The 21,527-nt window shown below is 50.7% G+C and overlaps 1 gene segment (V, D, J or C); it reads right to left on the bottom strand.

Annotated features, from left to right (window-relative positions):
- Positions 1-8,497: 8,497 nt before the first annotated feature.
- LOC123347473 lies at positions 8,498-15,831 on the bottom strand. The segment is given in 7 exon segments: positions 8,498-9,015; positions 9,514-9,843; positions 10,882-11,196; positions 12,413-12,733; positions 13,033-13,359; positions 14,823-15,131; positions 15,786-15,831. Coding segments are annotated over 7 exon segments (2,043 nt in total).
- Between the last annotated feature and the right edge of the window lie 5,696 nt (positions 15,832-21,527).

Here is a 21,527-nt window from a genome sequence, read left to right as displayed (position 1 = left end):
GTTAAATTAGTTGAAGAATGTATTCAGTGTTATGTAATGAAAATTGTATTAGGCTCTAAGGGCACTGTAAGTGGTGATGTTTTCTTTCAGTGTTTAAAAGTTAAAAGTAAAAAAAGCAAGCCAGAAAGCATCTGTGTTAATGCACATTATCTAACTGATAAGGTAGAAGGGGTCCGCTGAAACCTGGGCTGCCTATGAAACACATACGAGAAAATATGGGGTAATTCCTCTGTTTTGCCTAGAATCAACAAGGGTATTTATATATTTTAAATAATTATTGACTGCCCAGAAGGGGCAGACCTCTGTTTTTGTCTTTCAGATAATTAAAGAAAACTAATGCCAGCTGAACAGCATTCAACGTACCATGCATTTACTAGCACAGTAAAAATTATGTTTTGTGTTCTATGTTCTGTCTTGTGGTGTTTGTCTCGTGGCCAAAATTGATATGTTTAATATTTTCATGGGATGGTCTGATTTGCAATCTAGTGGAAGTGTTTGGATTTTAAAGAAAAATGTGATATACTAAAGTCTAATACATTTTCTTAAGTAAAAGAAAGAAACTACATTGGCCAAATCATTTAATTACAAATTATTGTTAAAATTTGCATACTGACGGTCTTTGGAAGCAATGACATGAAAAGTTAACCCACTCTCCATATTGTACATGGGTTCTTCTGGCTACCTCAGATTTCTAGCCAGAGGGCTGGGGATGGTACGAAGCTATTGCTGTTGTTACATGTACCGCTCACAAGACCCCTCATGATGAAGTTACCCGTGGAAATGCTTTGGCAGACTCTGCAGCCAAAGCAGCGGCCCTTTCCGTACCTCAGGCTGAACATACTTGTGTCCTAATTGGGCAGCCTTCCCTAGCCTCCCTTGAGGATCTGGCTAAGATCCAGGAGGCTGCATCAAGAACCGAGAAACACTCTTGGAGTGCTGCTGGATGCATTTTACATACTGATCATCTTTGGTGTGCCCCGGATGGTCGCCTGGTGGCACCGAAGATGTTACTGCCCTATCTTGCTCGCATATACCGTGGAATGGCACACGTGAGCAAAGGGGGGATGGTTGCTGCAGTTAACATAGATTGGTGTGCACCGAGTTTCCCTTCTGTAGCACATTCCTACTGTCAACACTGTGATTTGTCAACAGCACAACATTGGTAAAGCTGTTAAAGCAACGGGCAGCCCACCCTCCTCCTTGGGGACCTTTTGTAAATATTCAGATTGATTTTATTTAAATGTCTAAATGTTGTGGTTATGAATATGTATTAGTTTTAGTTGATGTATTTACCAATTGGGTTGAAGCTTTTCCCTGCAGGAAAGCAGATGTCAGGACTGTTGTGAAATTTTGCTTAAAGATTTTGTACCACGTTTTGGCATCCCTGTGAGTATCAACAGTGATCGTGGAACTCATTTTACTGGACAGATTGTAAAGGAGTTATGTGCAGCTCACTGCCCTCACCACCCACAGTCTGCTGGGACAGTGGAACGCCAGAACGGGATTTTAAAAAATAAACTGGCCAAGATTTGTGCTGAGACAAACTTAAAGTGGCCAGATGCCCTTCCTTTGGCACTGATAAGTATGAGAGCCATTCCCAATTGAAAGCCTGGACTCAGCCCTCATGAAATTTTGACAGGACGCCCAATGCGACTACCAACTGCACCCCCACTAACCCCAGCTCAGATGGACATTCATTTGATGGATAACATAATGCTTAAGTATTGTCAGGCACTAATGAAATGTGTTAAGTCTTTTTATACACAGGTGAAGGAAGCACTACCGAAGGATCCTGTGCAACCTTGCCCCTCGTTGGAACCAGGAGACCGGGTCTACATAAAGATCTATCAACGAAAGACTGCTTTGGCTCCATGCTGGAAAGGCCCTTAAGTCCTGCTGACTACCAACACCGCTGTGAAGTGCCAAAGACTGACTGCTTGGACCCATGATTCTCACTGCAAAAAGACCCCTCCACATCAGGAGAATTCTCCTACTGATGATTAGCCTATTTCTTCTTCTAGCTCTACTGTGCTTCTGGACAGCAGGGAAAAAGGACAAGGTGACGTGCTTGTAACCTCTCCCTTGTCCACTGACATCTACTGTGCCTTTAAACTTTTCTAGAAAAAGCAAAATCATTATAGGGTGATGTCCTGGTAATCTCCCCTGTAGAATGCTGAACTACGACTACTTCGGGAAAGAAAATAGAACACTCACTCCACTGACATTGCCAAAGTCCAGGAATTCCTGACCAAAAAGGACATTGAGAACTGACCCTGGTGAAGAAACAAAGAATTATACACTGGCAGGAAAAAAATTTTTGTGGGAACCATGCTTGGGAATGTGGTATTGATTGGATTTTGGGGTTTAATCTACAGGCTGCGCCCTGTGTTTTGGATAAATCCTTCAGTATGTATTGCCCTCCCTAATTGGATTTTAAATGACATTGCCCTTATCAGGTTTTCAAATCACTTCTACATACGCAGATTGCTCACAAGGGGCTGCCATTAGATTAGCACAACAGAGGGCCTGGGTTATTTCCTCTGGAAAGAAAGAGAATTGAGCAGATCCCTGTGGGCTAGGGCCAATATCTTAAAAGCCAAGAATGCGATAAGAAATTGGGCCAACTAGAAAAGGCCCCTAGCCTTATTCTTGAAACTCAGCTATTTTAAGTACAGGCTGGAGTTGGTGAGTTACATGTCATTTCCACCCTTAGTTCTATGACCCAGAAGTTACTGACAGAGATGGTATTGAATATCACTGAGGCTGGGAAGGCATTGCAGTGGGATCTAGACCAGACTTGGCCCACTGCCCTTACAGACACATCAGGAGTACCATCTGATCTGTGGTCATGGAGACATACTTGGACACTTTCTGGATGGAAGTGTGGACATTTACAGTACTCCTTCCAAGCATATGGACCGGTGAGGGGGGGTGTGGGCTCCCACATACCGAATCCTGCCGGGTCCATGGGGAGGATGCATCTGGGACTGAATTATTTACTGAGATATCTGGGAAATTAGACCACCTGGTATACCTAACTGATTTATAGACAGTACCCCTAGAATAACACCTGACATTTTGGATAAGAATAGAGAGTCAATGGACATTTTGGCTGTTAGAATCACCACAGCTTCAGTGTGTACGGAAACTGAAGCCAGGGGAAGTTGTCACTGTTTATGACAATATTTGCTGAGAGGGTGAAGGTCAAGGAACTACCCTGACGGGACACCCACTTTTTCAAGCTAATGATAGCTGTGTGTGCGTTAAAGCCACCACATTGCAAGATATACATATTAATCTCACCACTGCTGCAGGCAATCATATCATTTACTGGCCTGCGGATAGACTGTTGCAAGTAGCTCTTAGATTTCAGGTATATTTTAATTGGACTAGAGTAGTGCCTGATTGGTTTCAAAATTTGCTTTTATTGTTACCAAAGATTCAAAGAATCTCTGAATTGCAAGGGCAAATTCACATGCTTCAGAATATATATCAAGCTGAAAAGAATGCCTTTCATACAGCTTATAGAATGTCTACTTTATGTACTAAGTATGATGTCTTGTGTTTTGTAACCAAAATTGTACAACAGCCCCTTTATATTATTCCTATGGGAATGTTATTGTTTGTAGTGTTGTTAGTTATCTTAGGATTATGTTGTTGTTGTTGTTGTAAAAAATGTAATAATAGCAATACCTTTCATGTTCATGCTAATCATGCATTGTCATTACATCCAATCAAAACACCTAAGGTTGAAACATCTGATGTAGAATCTGAAATCCACGAATTAATGCAAATAGAGATTTGAAAATATTTGTTGTACTAGAAGTACAAAAGGGGAGAGTGTGGAAGCAGGGAAAGAATTAATAAGGATTTGAAGGGGATTTTAATGCATGTCAGTCAGTTAGCAAGAGTTAGCCTAGCTGTAACCCTAATGACGTGAGACTTCTAGAAGCAAGGAAGAACTGTGTAAAAAGTTATTACGACCTTGCAACAGTCTAACCAAATATGCAGGCTGGCGTCTTTTAGGAGTGAGACAAATAAGATAGCAGAAAGGCTTATGTATAAACAAAATGTATTTGTTGCTTTTTACCGTCTGTATTATTGCTAGAAATTGTCCGTAACAAAGGTATAAAGGCTTGCTGTAATTGTTTACCAGTTGAGAGACCTGTCTGGGATTGGGGCGACCCTGTGTCCTATGGCACTCTCTCCCTCCATTGTAATTACTGGAGAAATAATAAAGTATTTGATTTTGCTGCACCCAAAAGATAAAGCGAGAACTGAGTTTTTCTCCGACAGTGCTTAATGACGTCTGTGATTCGCTTTTCACCAACAAGGTGGGTGGTGATTGGATGTCTAACATAGTGAAAATGAGGTAGGATCAGAGGCTAAAATAGGGAAAGAACAAGTTAAAAATTACTTAGATAAGTTAGCTGGCTTCAAGTCATCAGGGCCTGATGAAATGCGTCCTAGAATACTCAAGGAGCTCACTGAGGAGATATCTGAGCCATTAGCAATTATCTTTGAAAAGTCATGGACGATGGGAGAGATTCCAGAAGACCGGAAAAGGGCAAATATACTGCCCATCTATAAAAAATGAAAATAAGGACAACCCAGTGAATTACAGATCAATCAGCTTAACTTCTGTATCCAGAAAGATAATGGAGCAAATAATTAAGCAAGCAATTTTCAAACATGTAGAAAAAAATAAGATGATAAGTAACAGCATGGATTTATGAAGAACAAATCATGTCAAACCAACCTCCTCGCTCTCTTTAACAGGGTAACAAGCCTTGTGGATAGGGAGGAAGTGGTAGACGTGGTATATCTTGACTTTAGTAAGGCTTTTGATACTGTCTCTCATGACCTTCTCATAAACAAACTAGGGAAATGCAACCTAGATAGAGCTCCTATAAGGTGGGTGCATAACTGGTTGGAAAACCATTCCCAGAGAGTAGTTATCAGTGGTTCACAGTCAAGCTGGAAGGGCATAAAGAGTGGGGTCCCGCAGGGATCAGTTCTGGGTCTGGTTCTGGTCAATATCTTCATCAATGATTTAGATACTAGCATACAGAGTACACTTTTATAAAGTTTACAGATGATACCAAGCTGGGAGGGGTTGCAAGTGCTTTGGACGATAGGATTAAAATTCAAAGTGATCTGGACAAACTGGAGAAATGGTCTGAAGTAAATAGGATGAAATTAAATAAGGAAAAATGCTAAATACTCCATTTAGGAAGGAACAATCAGTTGCACACATACAAAACGGGCAATGACTGCCTAGGAAGGCGTACTGCAGAAAGAGATCTGCATAGTGGATCACAAGTTAAGCATGAGTCAGCAGTGTAACAGTGTTGCAAAAAAAGTGAACATCATTCTGGGACATATTATAAGGACAGTTATAAACAAGACACGAGAAATCATTCTTCCGATATACTCTGCGCTGATTAGGCCTCAACTGGAGTCTTGTGTCCAGTTCTGGGTGCCACCTTTCAGGAAAGATGTGGACAAATTGGAGAAAGTCAGAGAAGAGCAACAAAAATGATGAAAGGTCTAGAAAACATGAGATGTGAGGGAAGATTAAAAACTGGGTTTGTTTAGTCTGGAAAAGAGAAGGCTGAGAGGGGACATGATAACCGTTTTCAAGAACATTAAAAGCTGTTACAAGGAGAAGGGAGAAAAATTGTTCTTCTTAACCTCTGAGGATAGAACAAGAAGCAATGGGCTTCAATTGCAGAAAGGGAGGTGTAGGCTGGACATTAGAAAAAGCTTCCTGTCAGACTGGTTAAGCACTGGAATAAATTGCCTCGGGAGGTTGTGGAATCTCCATCATTGTGGGTTTTTAAGAGCACATTAGACAAACATTTGTCAGGGATGGGCTAGATAATGTTTAGTCCTGCCATGAGTGTGGGGACTGGCCTAGATGAGCTCTCGAGGTCGCTTCCAGACCTTTGAGTCTAGGAGTCTATGACTCCCCGCTGACCTAGTGGTGGACCACTCCACCACTGCTAGGGCCCTGGATCAGGACCCGGTGTATTCGGGTGGGCCCCTGTCCCCCTACCCTGACCATCACCCCCTCTGGTGACGGCCCCTGGGTTTGGCCATTACACTGCAGTCCCCTGCATTTGAGGGCCTCTCTATTCACTCTGGCTGCTAGGCCACACTTCCCTGCAATCAAGGGCCGCTATATTCATTCTAACCCGTAGGAAACAAAATTTAGCACTTGAGTGTATTTAAAAAAAAAGGAAATAATTGGATATACCAATCTCCTAGAACTGGATGGGACCTTGAAAGGTCATTGAGTCCAGCCTCCTGCCTTCACTAGCAGGGCCAAGTACTGATTTTTGCCCCAAAACCCTAAGTGGCCCCCTCAAGGATTGAACTCACAACCCTGGCTTTAGCAGGCCAACGCTCAAACCACTGAGCTATCCCTAGTGCCCAGGGTATATCTACCCTGGGCACTAGGCCACACCGCTCTGTGCTTATGGGTGGCCATATTGTCTCGGTCCATTAGGCCACACAGTCCAGAACCCAAGGGCTGCCGCTTAGACTCTGGCAATTGGGCCGCATTGTGGTGAGGCCCAGGACAGTCTGGCAGACTGAATCTGCAGTGTCAGCACAACCTTGATCCACCCCGCAGTGCTTTATTCTACATTCGTGTCTGTCCAGCCATTGGCTCCTCTTAAGCCTTTCTATACTAAGTTAAAGACCTTTACTGCCCGGTACTTTCTCCCCATGGAGGTACTTATACATATCCATGAAGCCATCTCCTGAATGTCTCTTTCAGCCAATTCGTCTCCTCCTGTCTCTCACTGGAAGCCATTTTCTCCAGCCCTCTAATCATTTTTCTAGCTCGTTTTTGCACCTTCTCCAAATTTTCAACCTTCTTTTGAATATTGCACATGAGAATGGCCACAGTGCATGGCACCAATGGTCCATCTACCCCAGTATCCTGTCTTCCAACAGTGGCTGATGCCAGAGGTATCAGAGGGAATAACCAGATCAGGGCAATTATTGAGTCATCCATCTGCTGTCGTAAACAACCAGCCTATGACAGGCAGAGCCTTAGGGACAACAAGAGCTTAGGGCTCCATCCATGACCATCTTGGCTAATAACCTTTCATAGACTTATCCTCCATGAACTTGTCTAATTCCTCTTTGAACCCAACTATATTTCTGGCCATCACAACATCCCCTGACCACTAGTCCCATGGGTTGACTCTGTTGTGGGAAGAAATACTTCCTTGTGTTCGTTTTAAACCAGCTGCCATTTAATCTCAGTGGGTGACCCCTGGTTCTTGTGTTATGTGAAGGGGGAAATAAAACTTCCTTATTTACTTTCTCCACACCAATCGTACGATATTCAAGCTGTGGACATACCATGGATTTATATGGTGGAATTATGAGATTTACTGTCTTATTATCTGTCCCTTTCCGAATGGTTCCTACCCATTGTTACCTTTTCTGACTGTCACTGCATGTTGCCTCCAGAACTGAATGCTGCTCCAGTATCGGTCTCCCTAACCCTGAACACAGAGGTGAAATCACTTCCCCTGCACACACACCCCCCCCGTGTTCATACATCCAGGGACAGAGCTGGTGGGAATGGAGGCTCCTAACTCAGTCTCACCCGCTGCCTAGCTCCCGGAAGCCATAACACCAGATTCCTGGGGGCTCTGCCTCTCACCTAATGTGGTCAGGTGAGGACGCATCTGCAAGGAGTTCTGATGCCATAGCAGCCAGGGCTACATTGCTAGACAGGTGCAATGGTTAAGAAACAAGTCTTGGAGATGGGAAATCAGGGCTCTATTTCCACCTCTCCCACTGACCTGCAGTGTGACCAGAGACAAGCCACTTAGGCTGGGGTCTTTCAAGGACTCTGAGGAAATGAGGTGCCAGTGAAATAAACTCACAATTGCAGTGGGAGTTGGGTGTCTCACTCCTCTTTAGTGTCCCAATTTTAATCCCTTTGTGCCAAAATATCCCCTCCCAGCCTCTCTCTGCTTAGACTATCAGCTCCTTGGTTCCAGGACGTTTGCTCTACGTGTGTTCATGTAGTGCCCATCCAATGGGGCCCTAACCTCAGTCAGGACATCTAGGAGCTGCAGTATCATCAGTAGCAATGGATGGAGAGCAACTCACTGCAGAGGGATGGGCAGGTAGAAACATGACACTGCATGAGGATGGATGGATGCAGAGAGGACATTGCCTGATTTTCCATGCATGAATAGATGGATATGGTAGAATCAAAGAGACAGGTACTGCAGAGGGTAGTATGGATGGATGGATCCTGTGGAAGGATGAATTGATGTAGACAATCCATAAGGAAAGGAGGATGGCTAGAGAGAAAGAGCGAAAGAAAGAAGGGTGGATGGATACATCTAGATATTGTGGGAGGAAGCGTGGGTGGGTAGATAAGACACACGGACACTCTCTGCAGAAGACACACCCTTCATCACAAGCTCCAGCAGGGTGCATTTTATTTGGGCATATTCCACACACAGCCACGCTCCGCACACCAGAGCTACCACAGCTTTACACAGAGGTTCAGAGGAATCCCAGACCCCACGAGGTTCTGTGGCCATCTCAGATATGCCGTGAGGAGCCCACGGGGCTCTGCTCCTCAGTAGCAAGTGACGTCGGTGTCGGACAAGATCACAGAGACATTGACGGTGGTGGGTTTACCAGAAGCTTTGTCCACGTTCCGGTGGATGAAGGTCATGGGCAGACCCTCGTGCCCCACCACGCAGGCGTAGGTGTCCCCACGCTCCCATTCGGACACCAAGACATTGAGCTTGCTGTAGATGAAGTAGCGCTCCTCCTTCCCAGCCTCCCCCACGGGGCCGATGTTGGTCTAGGCTTCCTGGGGCACGGGCCGGTCCTGCTGGGTCCATGTCACCAAGGTGTCTCTGGGCCGGAAGCCAGAAGCCAGGCAGGTGATGGTGGCTGATTCCCGGAGAGCCAGTTCCTCAGCGTGAGGAGGGGAAATGTAGACAGAAAGGGCCCGGAGAGAGACCACTGCCATAAGAAACAGCGAGAGGTTAATGCTAAGAATTGCGATGAAGGAGTCCTGGCTACCATCCCCCACCCTCATCCCCCTGCAATATCCCACTAGACCCCCCCATGCCCCTCTCAGACCCATGGACAGAATCCAGGAGTTTGGGCCACACTAACCCAATAGATCCAAATACCTTCCATGAAAAGGGGCTAGAACCCAGGAGTCCCAGCCTCCAGTCTCCCTGTTCTAACCCACTACATCCCACTCCCCTCCCAGAGACAGAAAAAGAACCCAGGAGTCCTGACTCTCCGTCCCCTTCTCTCTCATCAATTTGCACATTTCGACCCACCCACAAATTTGTAACTCCCAGTCCCAAAACCTGAAACCGGATCAGAGCTGGCGACCCCTAGAGACAGAAGGTCCTGGGTCCCATTCCCCACACCCTGTGCCAGCCACTCCCCCAGCCTGCAGCCCGATTGGAGCTGGCGCCCCCTACAGGGGAAAGGCTGAGTTCTTACTGTGACTCTTGTGGATGGTCTTGACAATGGCCGACGGGATGTCTTGGTGCTTCACGGTGCAGGTGAACACCTCCCCCGCCTGCCACTCCTCCACGCACACCCTCAGGATGCTGGTTGCACTGTAGGTGCCATCTTCCTGCAGCACTGGATCCCTGGAGTCCACGGCCAACGGGCCCAAGCTACCCCGGTTCCAGGAGACCTCCAGGCTGCCGGGGGGCTCCATGCCGCTCACCAAACAACTGATGGTGGCGTTCTGCGCTATGTAGAGGTCCTCTAGGGAAGGGGGAAGGAGAGACACCTCCAGAGGGTGTCGATTACAGTTGCTGACACCTGGTGGGGGCAGGAGGAGGCGTTGAGGGCTGGGCTGAGCAAATATGTGAACAGGCACCAGGTGGTAACTGAGTGCCTCTCTCTCAGGGGTGCAAAGCCCAGGGGCTGTTTGGGAAAGGGGCTGAGCATCATTGGACTTGTAAATAGGGCACTGGGTTCCATGGTGGAAGGGGCGGGAATCTCATTTTATGGAGCAGCGGGAACAATGGCTGAGATTTTCCAACCAACCGAGCCAGGAGCAAATCTGAAGGTCTCCGGTTTTGTTGGGAGAAAGCCCCATTGCAGAAAACATGGCCAGGGACAGACCTGCCGTGGTTGCTAAACTCAGGGTACTTCTGGCCTGAAATTCATGAGCTTAATGGCACTTCTGAGCTCAGCGCGGTTATCCCCATTTCCCAGAGATGGCAGCTGGGACACAGAGCACAAATGACCTGCCCACGGCCATGCCTGGCACCCAGACCCCCCGATCTAACCACTAAACACCTCACCACACCCAGGGCTCAGGATGGAACTTGTGTTCCCTAAACCCCTGCACAGGCAAAGGGGCCATTTACGTTTCAGAACCATGATCTGCCAAAGTCCCTCAGGGCCTGAGTCCCAGAACTCCCACTACAAACCGATGGGGGAGGGGAGAGCTTGAATCCCTTTAGAAATCTCAGCAGGGAAGCCCAGACTCATTGGAGCCCTGGCACCCAGGGACAACGGCCTCTACTGGATGTTCTCTGAAGGATATGCATGGTCTGGCTCATGAAATAAGTTTCTAAAGTGGATCCTGCTGGAGCTGGGAGTCCAGATTCATATGGATGCCCAAGCCCCAATGTGGGACAATAGAACTGAGGGGTTTCTCTCCTTTATTTGCATGAATTCATCAGCTTCTCAATCTGATACGGCATCGTAATGGAGATAGAAATCCTTCATTGCCACTCCTCCCACCAGGACTCACATGGAGTCATGCAGTTCTTCATGCCATTGGCTGGATGGGATAAGAAAGCATGTGGACATCCCCAAATTAATACGTGCCTCTGAGAATCCACTTACCAAGGGACACCTTTTCCACAACACTCTTGGGCTCTTCCATGGCCGGGTGATGCACTACGCAGGTGTAATTTCCTTCTCCTTGACTTTGCTCAACCTTCAGGATGCTATAGGCAAAGAAAGTGCCACTTCCTGACACAGGCCCATTGTTGTAACTCGATTTGAGTTCCGGGGAGTTGTTCTTCAACCATGAGATGCTGATCTCTTCTGGGTAAAAGCCGCTAGCTTCACAGATGAGAGTCAAGGAGACTCTGTTTCCAGAGATGTCTTCGTGATAGGCTCGGGAGACGGTGACTGAGGGCTCCTTCTTCCTGATGCCTAAATGAAAAGGAAGAGGGGCAAGAGAAGAATAAAACTTGGTTTGCATGTCTAAGTTAAGGACTTAGCTCCAGCAGCTATCACTGTGTGAAGGGCCCAGGGAGGGCAGTTGTTCCGGGTATGTGTGAAGCTCAACCAGGCAAAACAAAAACCCAACCACTGAGCATCATCTCCCTTGAAACTCAAAGAGCCTGGACCTTCACCCAAGAACTCAACTGAAATCCCAAGCCTTCCCCGCAGAGTGCACAGTGACCTCCCAGATCCTCAAGCTTAAACGGCAACAACTTCACATCATCATCTTCATCTTCATCTTCATCACCATCATCATATTCATCTTCTTCACCTCCCTTGTCTTCATAATCACTTCCTTCCTCTTTATCTTCATCTTCTCCAGCATTCTAACATTTTTTCTCCTCCAGCATCTTCATTTCCCTCTTCACTGTCATCGACGTCATCTTCATCCCCTTCGAGATCATCATCAGGATCATTATCCTCAGCTTGGCTTTACAGTAACGCAGAGGGGCAGGGAGCTTTGAGCTAGTCCTGCATCCCAAACCTGAACTCTCACCCCAAACCTTGAATCTCCTCTTCACCCAAGTCTCCATCATGTATCATCATGACATTGGGTCACCAACCCATTGCTCACTCCAATGGAGCCTCTTCCCTCCTTCAAACGCTCCCACCAAAATTCAACACAGCTGAGATTTTCAAAGGCTGGCTAAGGGATTTGGACACCTTGGGTATTTCAGTGGGATTTCGGCACCTAACTCCACTGGACACTCTGAGAGAGTCTCAGCGGAAATAGCCCGGAAAGGCCAGATGGCGGGTGACAAGCACCAGCCAGATTTCCAGAGGTAAGAAGTACAGACGCACGTCAGATCAGAGTCCCTGACAGGCCACATCCCCGTTTCCCAGGGAGCCGAGGGAGTGAAATTCTTGGAGGAGCTGGAATTTAATGATCAGGCAGGGAATCCTGGGAAAACTGTGCAAGTGGAAATTAGTGAGAGATTGAGAATGAGAGATTCACAGGGGAAATACTAATTCTACCTGCAACACACCCCTGTGCTGAGGGCCTAGGCACCGCTAAAGTCCTACTTGGGGGCTTAACTGGGACATAAAGGCTGCCAAGGACGTGAGCGGGGTGAGTTTCACCCTCTAATCCCAATTCACAGTGACTGGTGGTTGCCTTTCCCTTGGAGATGCCAAGGCTCCTCACCTGTATTGCTCATGGTTATCTCCTGGGTTAGTTCTCCAGAACAGGGTGTGGTCACTTTGCAGGTAAATTTGGTGTCTTGTCCCCATTGTGCCAGCGACACAGGGTGAGAACTGACCAGGCTGCTGGTCCCGTTGCTGTTCTTCTTGGGGGGTTCTGTCTTCGCCGCAGAGCTGACCTGCCCATCCACTTTCCATGCCATTCTGCTGCCTGCTAAGTCATAGCCCAGAACTAGACAGGTAACATGACCAGAATTTTTGATGACGTCTTCATAGGAGGGTTTGGTTAAGTAGATGGTTGGGTCAAGTGAGCTTCTGAGGCAGGCTGAGAAATGCAAAGAGACGTCATTGACCAGTTCAAATAATGTGGAAAGGCAGAAAAGGACAATTGAAATCTAATGTATCCCTCCACCTCCATCAGAACACTCCTAGTGTCCCTCCCATCCAGCCAGCCATGGTATCTCTTTCTCTTCGCATTCACCTGCAGTACCAGTTTCTTTATGGCACTCCTATGTCTCCCATCACACTGGTGTCTAGGTGAATTCCCACCTACCCTTCGGCAGGGCTGGTTTCTCAGTAACTCTCCACCCCACCTCCCTGCCATGCACGGGCCCAGCCCCTCACCCAAGCACTTGCTGGTGTTGTGCATGGAGAGCTCTGCTCCCACTGCTGGGTGGGTCACTTGACAGGTGTAGACGTCCCCCTGCTCCCAGCTCTGCTTGGTGACGTTCATGCGGCTCTGCCCCATGTAGAAGCCGTCTGTGCCCATTACAGAGGAAAAGGCCGGGGTGGGGGGGCTGCTCTCCTTTCCATTCACCAACCATTTCACGTCGGCGTTGCTGGGTTTGAAGCTCAGGAGGAGGCAAACCAGCTCCAGCTGGCTCTCTGTGGAGCTCTCCTCGCAGGTGGGGACCAGGAGGTGAACCTGGGGTGGTGTTGTCGAATCACACCCTGAGAGCAGAGAGAGGGGACAACACAGTCCAGTGTCACTCTTTGTAGATCCCCAGTCCCCTTCCAGAGAGAGGTCTAACGCTACAGTCTTCTCAGCACCAGCAACCCCCAGCTTGTTGTGGTACGTTTACATTGAGTATTTTAATCAGCCTCCAGGGCTGAGATTCTTCACAGCCATGTAAGGGATTAAAACAAATGGGAACAGGGCCCTTAAATCATCTAGGCAAATATTAAAAGCCTCCAGGCCTCTTCCTGCATGTGCTGCATGGAGTGTGTTCTCCCTGGTAAACAGCAGGGACAAAGCTGGAACCTGAGCTGTGTTTGTTTATTTGAACTAGTTTCCCTCAATTAATGTCCCCTATTTAAGGGGCACCGTGGCACTGCACAGCCTGACATGGCATCAGAAGAAAACCTGGGTCAGGACTGACTGTGTCTGACTACGGATAAAGAGTCAAATCCTCAGCTGATGTAAGTCGGCTCAGTGCCACTGACTTCAGCGGAGATCAGTCGATTTACACCCGTTGAAGTTCTGACCCCATAATGCCTAGGTTTGCGGCTCTGGGCTTGTGTCCATTTCAAAAGATGCCCCAGAACAGCAGGAGTGCAAGGAACACTCCCAGCTCCATGACAAAGGTGGAACCAGTGCTAGCTCCTGAGGGGGAATCGCCCCTTTAAGGCCAGTGGTTGCTGGGAATTGTAGTCCCATGGGGCTGCTTGCTGCTGGCTAGAGCAGGGAAAGCTTCCGGCTCAGTGCTGAGGAAAGCGCCTGAGGGGGAATCTCTAGATGTGGACAGGCAGGGGGCCTAGGAAACATGCAGGAAAGGTGAGCTAGTGGAAAGGGGGGGTGCTCCCCATGCAGCCGGCTGAACGCTGGGGAGCCCTGGGGGCCGGGACCCTGGGCTCTGAGTTGCACTGGTTCTGCTTTGAGGCTTTGGACTGACGCGGCGAATGGGCTTTGTTCCACCTCCCCAGTGGGAGGGGGTTGGGTGGGTTTGGGGGAGGGTGAGGGTGAAAGGCAGTGAGCCGAAGATTCCCCTGTACAGAGGGGCCAGCATGAGGCTTAGGTGCCATTTCAGCCCGGCTGCGGGTCTAAGATTTCCCAGGTGCCTAAGAAATTTGCATGCCAAGTTCCCATGGGAACCGGGTGCCTAAATCCTTTAGGCAGTGCTGAAAAATCCACCCCCTTAGTGGAACGTAGGTCTCTGCCCAGGGCGCCTTTCACCCTAAGGTTTCCCTCGTTCAGGGGTCCATGGAGGGGGGGCTGGGGGCAGGAGATCTGCAGTGACAAAGCACCAGGGCTCAGTGTGTTTCAACACTGGGCCCAACTTTCCCCAGACTTTCAGGGTGAGGTTTTTCCTAAGGCACCTACGGGATGTGGATTAAGATTCACTGGCTCCCAGACCCTCTAGGCGCTTTGAAAAGCTCAGCCTAGCTGTCCCGCCCTCCCCTGCCGCGTGTCTTACACTCCTGAGGGAACTTCTTCCACAGGGTCTTTGCTGTCCCTTGATGTGTCACATCGCACTGGTAGGTGTCGCCCTGCTGGGACCTGGCAGGGATGATCAGCAGGCTGCTCCGGGTGAGGAACCCATCACTCAAAGTCACCTCTGGGAAAGTTGTGACCCCCTGGGTCACTTTGCCCGAATTCCACTTGATGGCCACTGGTGCTGGGAAATAGCCAGTTACGAGGCAGGCCAAGCTTGTGTCCAGGGGAGCATTGCCAGTCTTGGGGCAGCAGGGAACCAGGGGGAAGATGGAGGGGGGTGTGGGTTTTGCTGGAAAAATAAAGAGAATATAAGAGAAACCATCAAAAGGGGGGAAACCACGTGGGACCTTGGGCCTGTCACAGACCTTCTCTCTGCCTTTAACTTCCCATTGTGCAGTGGTGTCCTAGCGACCGGCGAAAAACACGAGAAATGGGATTCTGGCCTTGGCCGTTCCAGTGTAAACCTGGAGCAGCTTCGGTGGAATAGCTCTGGTTTTGTGTGAGTGATTTTGAGAGGAGACTCTGGTCCTTTGCAAGGCTGAAATATTCCCCAAGCGCCTCACAACCTGAGTCCAGCGCATCTCAGCTCTCCAATGTGCAGTGAGCATCATTACCCCCATTGAACAGATGGGGAAAGTGAGGCATGGAGAGGTGACGTGGCTTCCCCAAGGTGACAGAGGGAGCCTGTGGGGGATCTGGGAGTTGAAGCCAGCTCCCTAAATTCCTTCCTCTGTTTGATCACAAGTCTATTAGTTAAAGCTAGAGAAGAGCCCTCCATGAGTCATGGATGGATGAGATAACCCAACACGCGCCCTTTCTCCTCCGGTCCCTGCCCTTCTGTGCAAACAGAGCTTTCAAACCATACACCTCGGCCTCTGGGCTCATCAATCTGCCTCTCCGGGACACTGACAGGTCCAGGGGAAATTTCCCAGCTTTGCAATACTTTGGGGGTTGCAGTCCTGTTTTCTGGACTGTGGTGAACTCTCCATGATTCGGAGTCTTTAAAGCCAGCTTTGGCCTCTCTTTCTAACTGCTCTGCTTGACCGGAAGGTGGGGGATTGGGCCAGGAATCGCCAGGGACATGCCGATCACAGTGATCCCTTCTTGTGAAACTCCACCAATCGATCAGTTCTAAACACGTCAAATTGCAGTGGACATTCCACCACCAGTCATGGTGCGAGGAACCACCCAGCTACTTCTCACCACCTTCACAGGAGCAAGGACAAGAAGAGACTCTTTGTATAGCAACAACAAACTGCCAGGAGACGTTAAAAGAAAGAAAAGATGCTAGAAGGGAGACATATACTTGTGTGCAACTATGTACAGGACATCTATCCCTCCCCATAGACGCCCACTGTCAATCTATCCATCCTGGGTGGGTGGGAGTCAGGACTCCTGGGTTCTCTCTCTGGTCTTTACAAGGTTAGTGCAGATGGGGCTGAAACATCACCCCCTAGGATCTGTCCCCAGCTGGGGGAGTGAACAGGGATCTCCAAGATTAGAGGGGGGGGCTGCAGGGCCGCCCAGAGGATGCAGGGAGCCTGGGGTTTTTGGTGGCGGGTCCCATGGCGGAAGGACCCCCCGCCGCCGAATTGCCGCTGAAGATCCGCCCCAGGGCCCGCCACCGAAGTGCCGGAAGGACCTTCCCACTGTGGGTCTTCGGGGCACTTCGACGGCGGGTCCCGGGGTGGAAGGACCCCCCACCACCGAATTGCCGACGACGACCAGGAGCGGAAGAAGCTCTGGGAGCCTGGGCCCCGCGAGAGTTTTCCAGGGTTCCCGGAGCGAGAGAAGGACCCCACTCCAGGGGCCCCAAAAACTCTCATGGGGGCCCCTGCAGGGCCCGGAGCCTGGGGCAAATTGCCCCTCTTGCCCCCCCTCTGGGCGGCCCTGGGGGACTGGGAGTCAGGACTCCTGGGTTCTATCCCCAGTTCCAGGACAGCCGTAAAGTCTCCTTCTTCACCTTCCTGCATGGCAGGTTCTCAAAAAGACGCCCCAGGAGGCCTCAATCTCCTCTGAGGTCTGCGGCCTTTGTCACCGAATCTCTGGGGAAAACCAACCACCAAACAAACAAACAACATGGGCTGAAAAGGGGAAGTTTACGCAAATGAAAGTCACAGCGAGGTTGTTTTTCACCCCAGTTTTAGCCTCCTGCACTTACCCACCTGTCCAATTTTCACACCTTCCCACCAGCTGTAACAGTGAAAGCTCCCCAGAGGGCATCATCTATTGTTCTCAATCTATAATTATCCTGACTTCCATCAGGGGTGGGGGAGGAGAGGGGATGTCTGACAGGCAAAGATACCTCAGAAGAGCTCCGCCACAGACACAGAGCAGAGCTGGGCTCCCGGACAGAAGCCCCCGGTCTCCAGTGCCGGGTCACAACCCAACATGGCCGGTGATTTGGTGAGTCCATGCCAGGAAAGTGGCTGCTATTGGCTTGTCACATGGGTGCAGAGGGTGTTTTAACCCCATCAGAGATAAATGGGGTGAAGCGTGTGCTAGAGAGGGGAGCAAGATGTCTGGGTTCCCTCCCCAGCTCTGGGATGGGAGTGGGGTCCAGCCGTTAGAGTGGGGGGCTGGGAGCCAGGACTCCTGGGTTCCCTCCCCAGCTCTGCAAGGGGAGTGGGGTCTAGTCTTTAGAGTGGGGGGCTAGGAGCCAGGACTCCTGGGTTCTTTCCCAGGCTCTGCAAGGGGAGTAGGTTAGAGCAGGGGGCCTGGGAGCCAGGAGTGTTGTGCTCTGTTCTGACCTATGAAGGGCAGTGGGGTACGTCCCCTGTGTGGACTCAATACCCGGGCAGGGTGCAGCTCATGCACAGGCTGGACATGCTGCGGAGGCCAGGACGGGTAACAGGCCAGGCTGTGCACCCCCCAGGCAGAGACGGGGGGCAGAGGTGCTTATCCCACACTCCGGCTATTAGCTGAGATAACAGCTTTGAAAGAACTGTAGGGAGCAGGGGCTGCTCTAGGCCACAGCATGCCAAGCGTGTGCTTGGGGCGGCACGCCATGGGGGGCGCTGTGCCGGTCGCCGGAGCCGCGGGACCAGTGCACCGTCCGCAGGCACATCTGCGGGAGGTCCACCGGAGCCGCGGCACCAGCGACCGGCAGAGCGCCCCCCGCGACATGACGCCGTGCTTGGGGCGGCGAAATGGCTAGAGCAGCCCCTGGTAGGGAGTGAGCCCAGGGCTGGGCTAGCAGGGGCTGCAGGTGGGGAGTGAGGGGCACCAGCAGTGCTCAGGGGGAGCCCAGGGCTGGGCTATGAGGGGCTAGCAGGGGCTGTGGGTTGGGAGTGAGGGGCACTGTAAGAGTTGGGAGCAGGGCCGGCTCCATGGATTTTGCTGCCCCAAGTAGTCACCCTTCAGTCTTTGGCGGCAATTTGGCGGCAGGTCCTTCCCTCCGACAGGGAGTGAGGGACCCGCCACCGAATTGCCGCCGAAGAGCTCGATGTGCTGCCCCTCTCCGCTGGCCACCCCAAGCACTTGCTTGCTGGGCTGGTGCCTGGAGCCGGCCCTGGTTGGGAGGAGGCCAGGGCTGGGCTGGCAGGGGCTGCAGGTCAGGAGTGAGGGGCACTGGCAGAGCCGGGCTAGCGGGGGTGCAGGGTGGGATTGAGGGGGGTTGGGGGTTGCGGGTCGGGAGTGAGGGGCATTGGCAGGGCGGGGGGGGTGCTGGGCTAGCAGGGGTGCAGGGTGGGATTGAGGGGCACCAGCAGGATGTGAGGGGCAGGGCTGGGTATAGGGGCACTGACAGAGCAGGGGGGGCAGAGCTGGGCTAGCAGGGGTGGGGGGCGGGAGTGAGAGGCACCGGCAGGGCTGGGGGGGCAGGTGCTGCAGTTTGTAAGTGAGCGGAGCTGTAGGGGGAGCTCAGTCCTGGCGTAGCCGGGGGCTGTGGGTCAGGAGTGAGAAGCATCAGCAGAGCGGGGGGCAGCCCATGGCTGGGCTAACAAGGGCTGCAGGTTGGGAGTGAGGGGCCCCTGCAGAGCTGGAGGGAAGCCAGGGCTGGGCGAGCAGGGGGCTGAGGGTCGGGAGTGAGGGCCATTTGCAAACGTGGGGCGCTCAGGATTGGGGGGCTGTAACTAGACATTCGGGGGAACAGCTGAATTCTTTTAAGGGGATTTTATTGTCTCCTATCTTTAGCCCAGTAACAAATATTTGCAAACAAAATCTTTCTAACCTGAGGCACAAATTTCCCCTCTGGTGTGTCCCTGGTCAGAGGGAACCCCCTGACCTCAGCGAGTGCAGGAACGCGTCTCCCTGAGCCAGCCCTGCCTCCCTCCAGCAGCTCTGCGCTCATGCTCCATGCTGAGAGCCGGGCGGGGGGATTCCCAGCACAGCTAGATGTGAGCTCGGCTGCCTGGGGCTGGACGTAACTGGCAGCTCAGAGGCGACAGCTCAGGGCTCAGCTTCCTAACTTGGCCTTTGAGTTGAGCTGGCTCCGTTTCTGCGGCGCACTCAGCTGGAGACGCGTTGGGCTTCCTTTCCGGGGGAACGAGCTCTGACGTCTCCGGCTAAAGCCCACTGGAGATGCAGACCCCGTAAGTGCTCCCCAAGGCGCCTCAGCTCTGGGCACCTAGAAAGTGAGGCAGCTGGACTTCTTGGGAGCTTTCTCCCGCAGAGTTTGGGAAAGTGTCCAGAAAATCTTCATCCCAATTGGTTAGAATCCGAGTGGTTTCTTGAGTGGGAACCTGGCTAGGAAGGTCATGAGCTAGGGGTGGTGATAACCAGTCGACTACTGAGTTTGGGGGAGGGAAGGTTTTTTACCCTAACCCCAGAACTATCACCCTAAACCAAACCTTAAACCCAACTACTTAGACCCCTAACTCTGTCCTAGCCCCCTAACCATGACCCTAACCCCAGCATCCTAACCCCCGACAGATGCACTCATTCCTTAACCCCAACACCCTAATCCTCCCCCTTTTCCTAGAGTCCTAGCCTCATCCTTAACCCCAGCTCTCTAACCCCTCCTCCCTAACTCTTACCCCCAACTCTGACCCCCTCTTCAAACCCAACCCCTAACCCCTAACCCCAACGTCCCAACCTTCTCCCCCGAGCCCTGACTTTAGATTGCTCAGGCTGCAATGGTGCTGGGATCAGTAGAGTCCTCATTGTTATTTCTCTGTAAAGCTCCTGGTGCGATGGGTCCTGGTCCTAAATTGGGTTTTCTAGACCACTGTGATACAAGTACTAACAACCAATTATACCCCTAACCATAACCCCAGCTCTAACCCGAACCTCCCCACCTTGACCCTCTGAGCACTAGGGTTTCTGTGTCTCCAGTTGGGTATCAAGTTGTCACAGAGTGTGGGGGAGTCCGGCCCTGCACCCCTCTTCCTGGGACTCCCAGTGACTCTCAGCCAGCCAGTAAAACAGAAGGTTTATTGGACAACAGGAACACAGGATACAGCAAAGCTCGTGTTCAGAGCCAGGACCCCTCAATCTGGCCTTTCTGGGGGTTCAGGGTGTCTGGATTCCAGCATAGGTTCCCCTGCAATTCCACCACCCAGCTCCCAAACCAAAAACTGACCACACGTTCTCCCCTCAGCTTCTTTCCTTTGTCTAGCCCCTCCCCCAGGCCTAGCTCATGTTACAGGCTGACTACCTGTCTCTCACCTAAAATCCTCCCTGTCTCTCCCATCTCCCACACAGACAGTCCCTACTCCATCACACAAGTATCCCAGAATTTTGAGTCATTGTGGCAAACTGACCCCTTGGGGTAGGACCCAAGAGTCTCACTATCTCCCTCTGGGAAATGGCAGCAGAACCGGTTGGTATCTGATGGTTGAATGGCTGCAAAATTGGCTAGAAATCCAATCACAACACGTCAAATATTGAACTTGAGGGTGGAAGGGTATTTGACTCAAACCATTAAACCATCGCCCTTAATTCTATCCCTGCAACCTATAGCCCTTAACCCCAGCACCTAAACCTAACCGCGAACCCTTCATCCTCCTCCCCGTGTATAATTATAACCCGAACTCTAACCCAAAGGGCCCATATGTCCCGGGTTCAATTGGACACTCCCAGTCCCTCCTACCGGTGTCTCAAGTGAGTTCCCAGGACTCTAACGACGTGTGTTTGAGATACAGAATTGCTAACTGGCCACTAGGGGCTGATGATGTTAGCAATGAACCTAGGAGCCTAATGAGAATATAACATTTAATATTCGTACCCAAGCTACAATTGCTAGAATAACTTCTGCACGTCTTCAGCTGGAGACCTGAAAACCCAAACGTTAGTGGTACGACACGTCTTCGAGAGCCCAGAAGTGTCTCCCAATTTCAGTTCCTTGGTCAAAACTTGGGTTGTTTTCTAGCTGCAGATGCTGTGATTTCTCCAAGGTGCCACTTCGGCACCTAATTCCCTCAGGAGCAACCCAGTGCAAATTACTGGGAACAGCCCTTCACTCTGTGAAATCAACCCGTTACTGCTGACCAGCAGCACAGCACAATGCATCATCCAGTCCACAGAGCAGAGGGTGGGACACAGGACTCCTGGGTTCTCTACCTGGCTGTGCCACTGTCCTGCTGTGACCAGGTCCCTTCCTCGCTCGATGCCTCAGTTTCCCCTCTGACCCTTCCTTTATCTTGCCTATTTGGCCTGTAAGTTCTGTGGGGTAGGGATTGTCTGTCATTGTGTCTCTCTGCAGCACCCAGTCTAATGGGGCCCCGATCACACACTGGGTCTGTTT

The sequence above is a fragment of the Mauremys mutica genome, chromosome 13, assembly GCF_020497125.1.
Source record: "Mauremys mutica isolate MM-2020 ecotype Southern chromosome 13, ASM2049712v1, whole genome shotgun sequence".
In the NCBI taxonomy this organism is placed as follows: Eukaryota; Metazoa; Chordata; order Testudines; family Geoemydidae; genus Mauremys; species Mauremys mutica.
The sequence above is the reverse complement of the archived record's forward strand: the minus strand, read 5'-3'. Positions and strand labels throughout refer to the sequence as shown.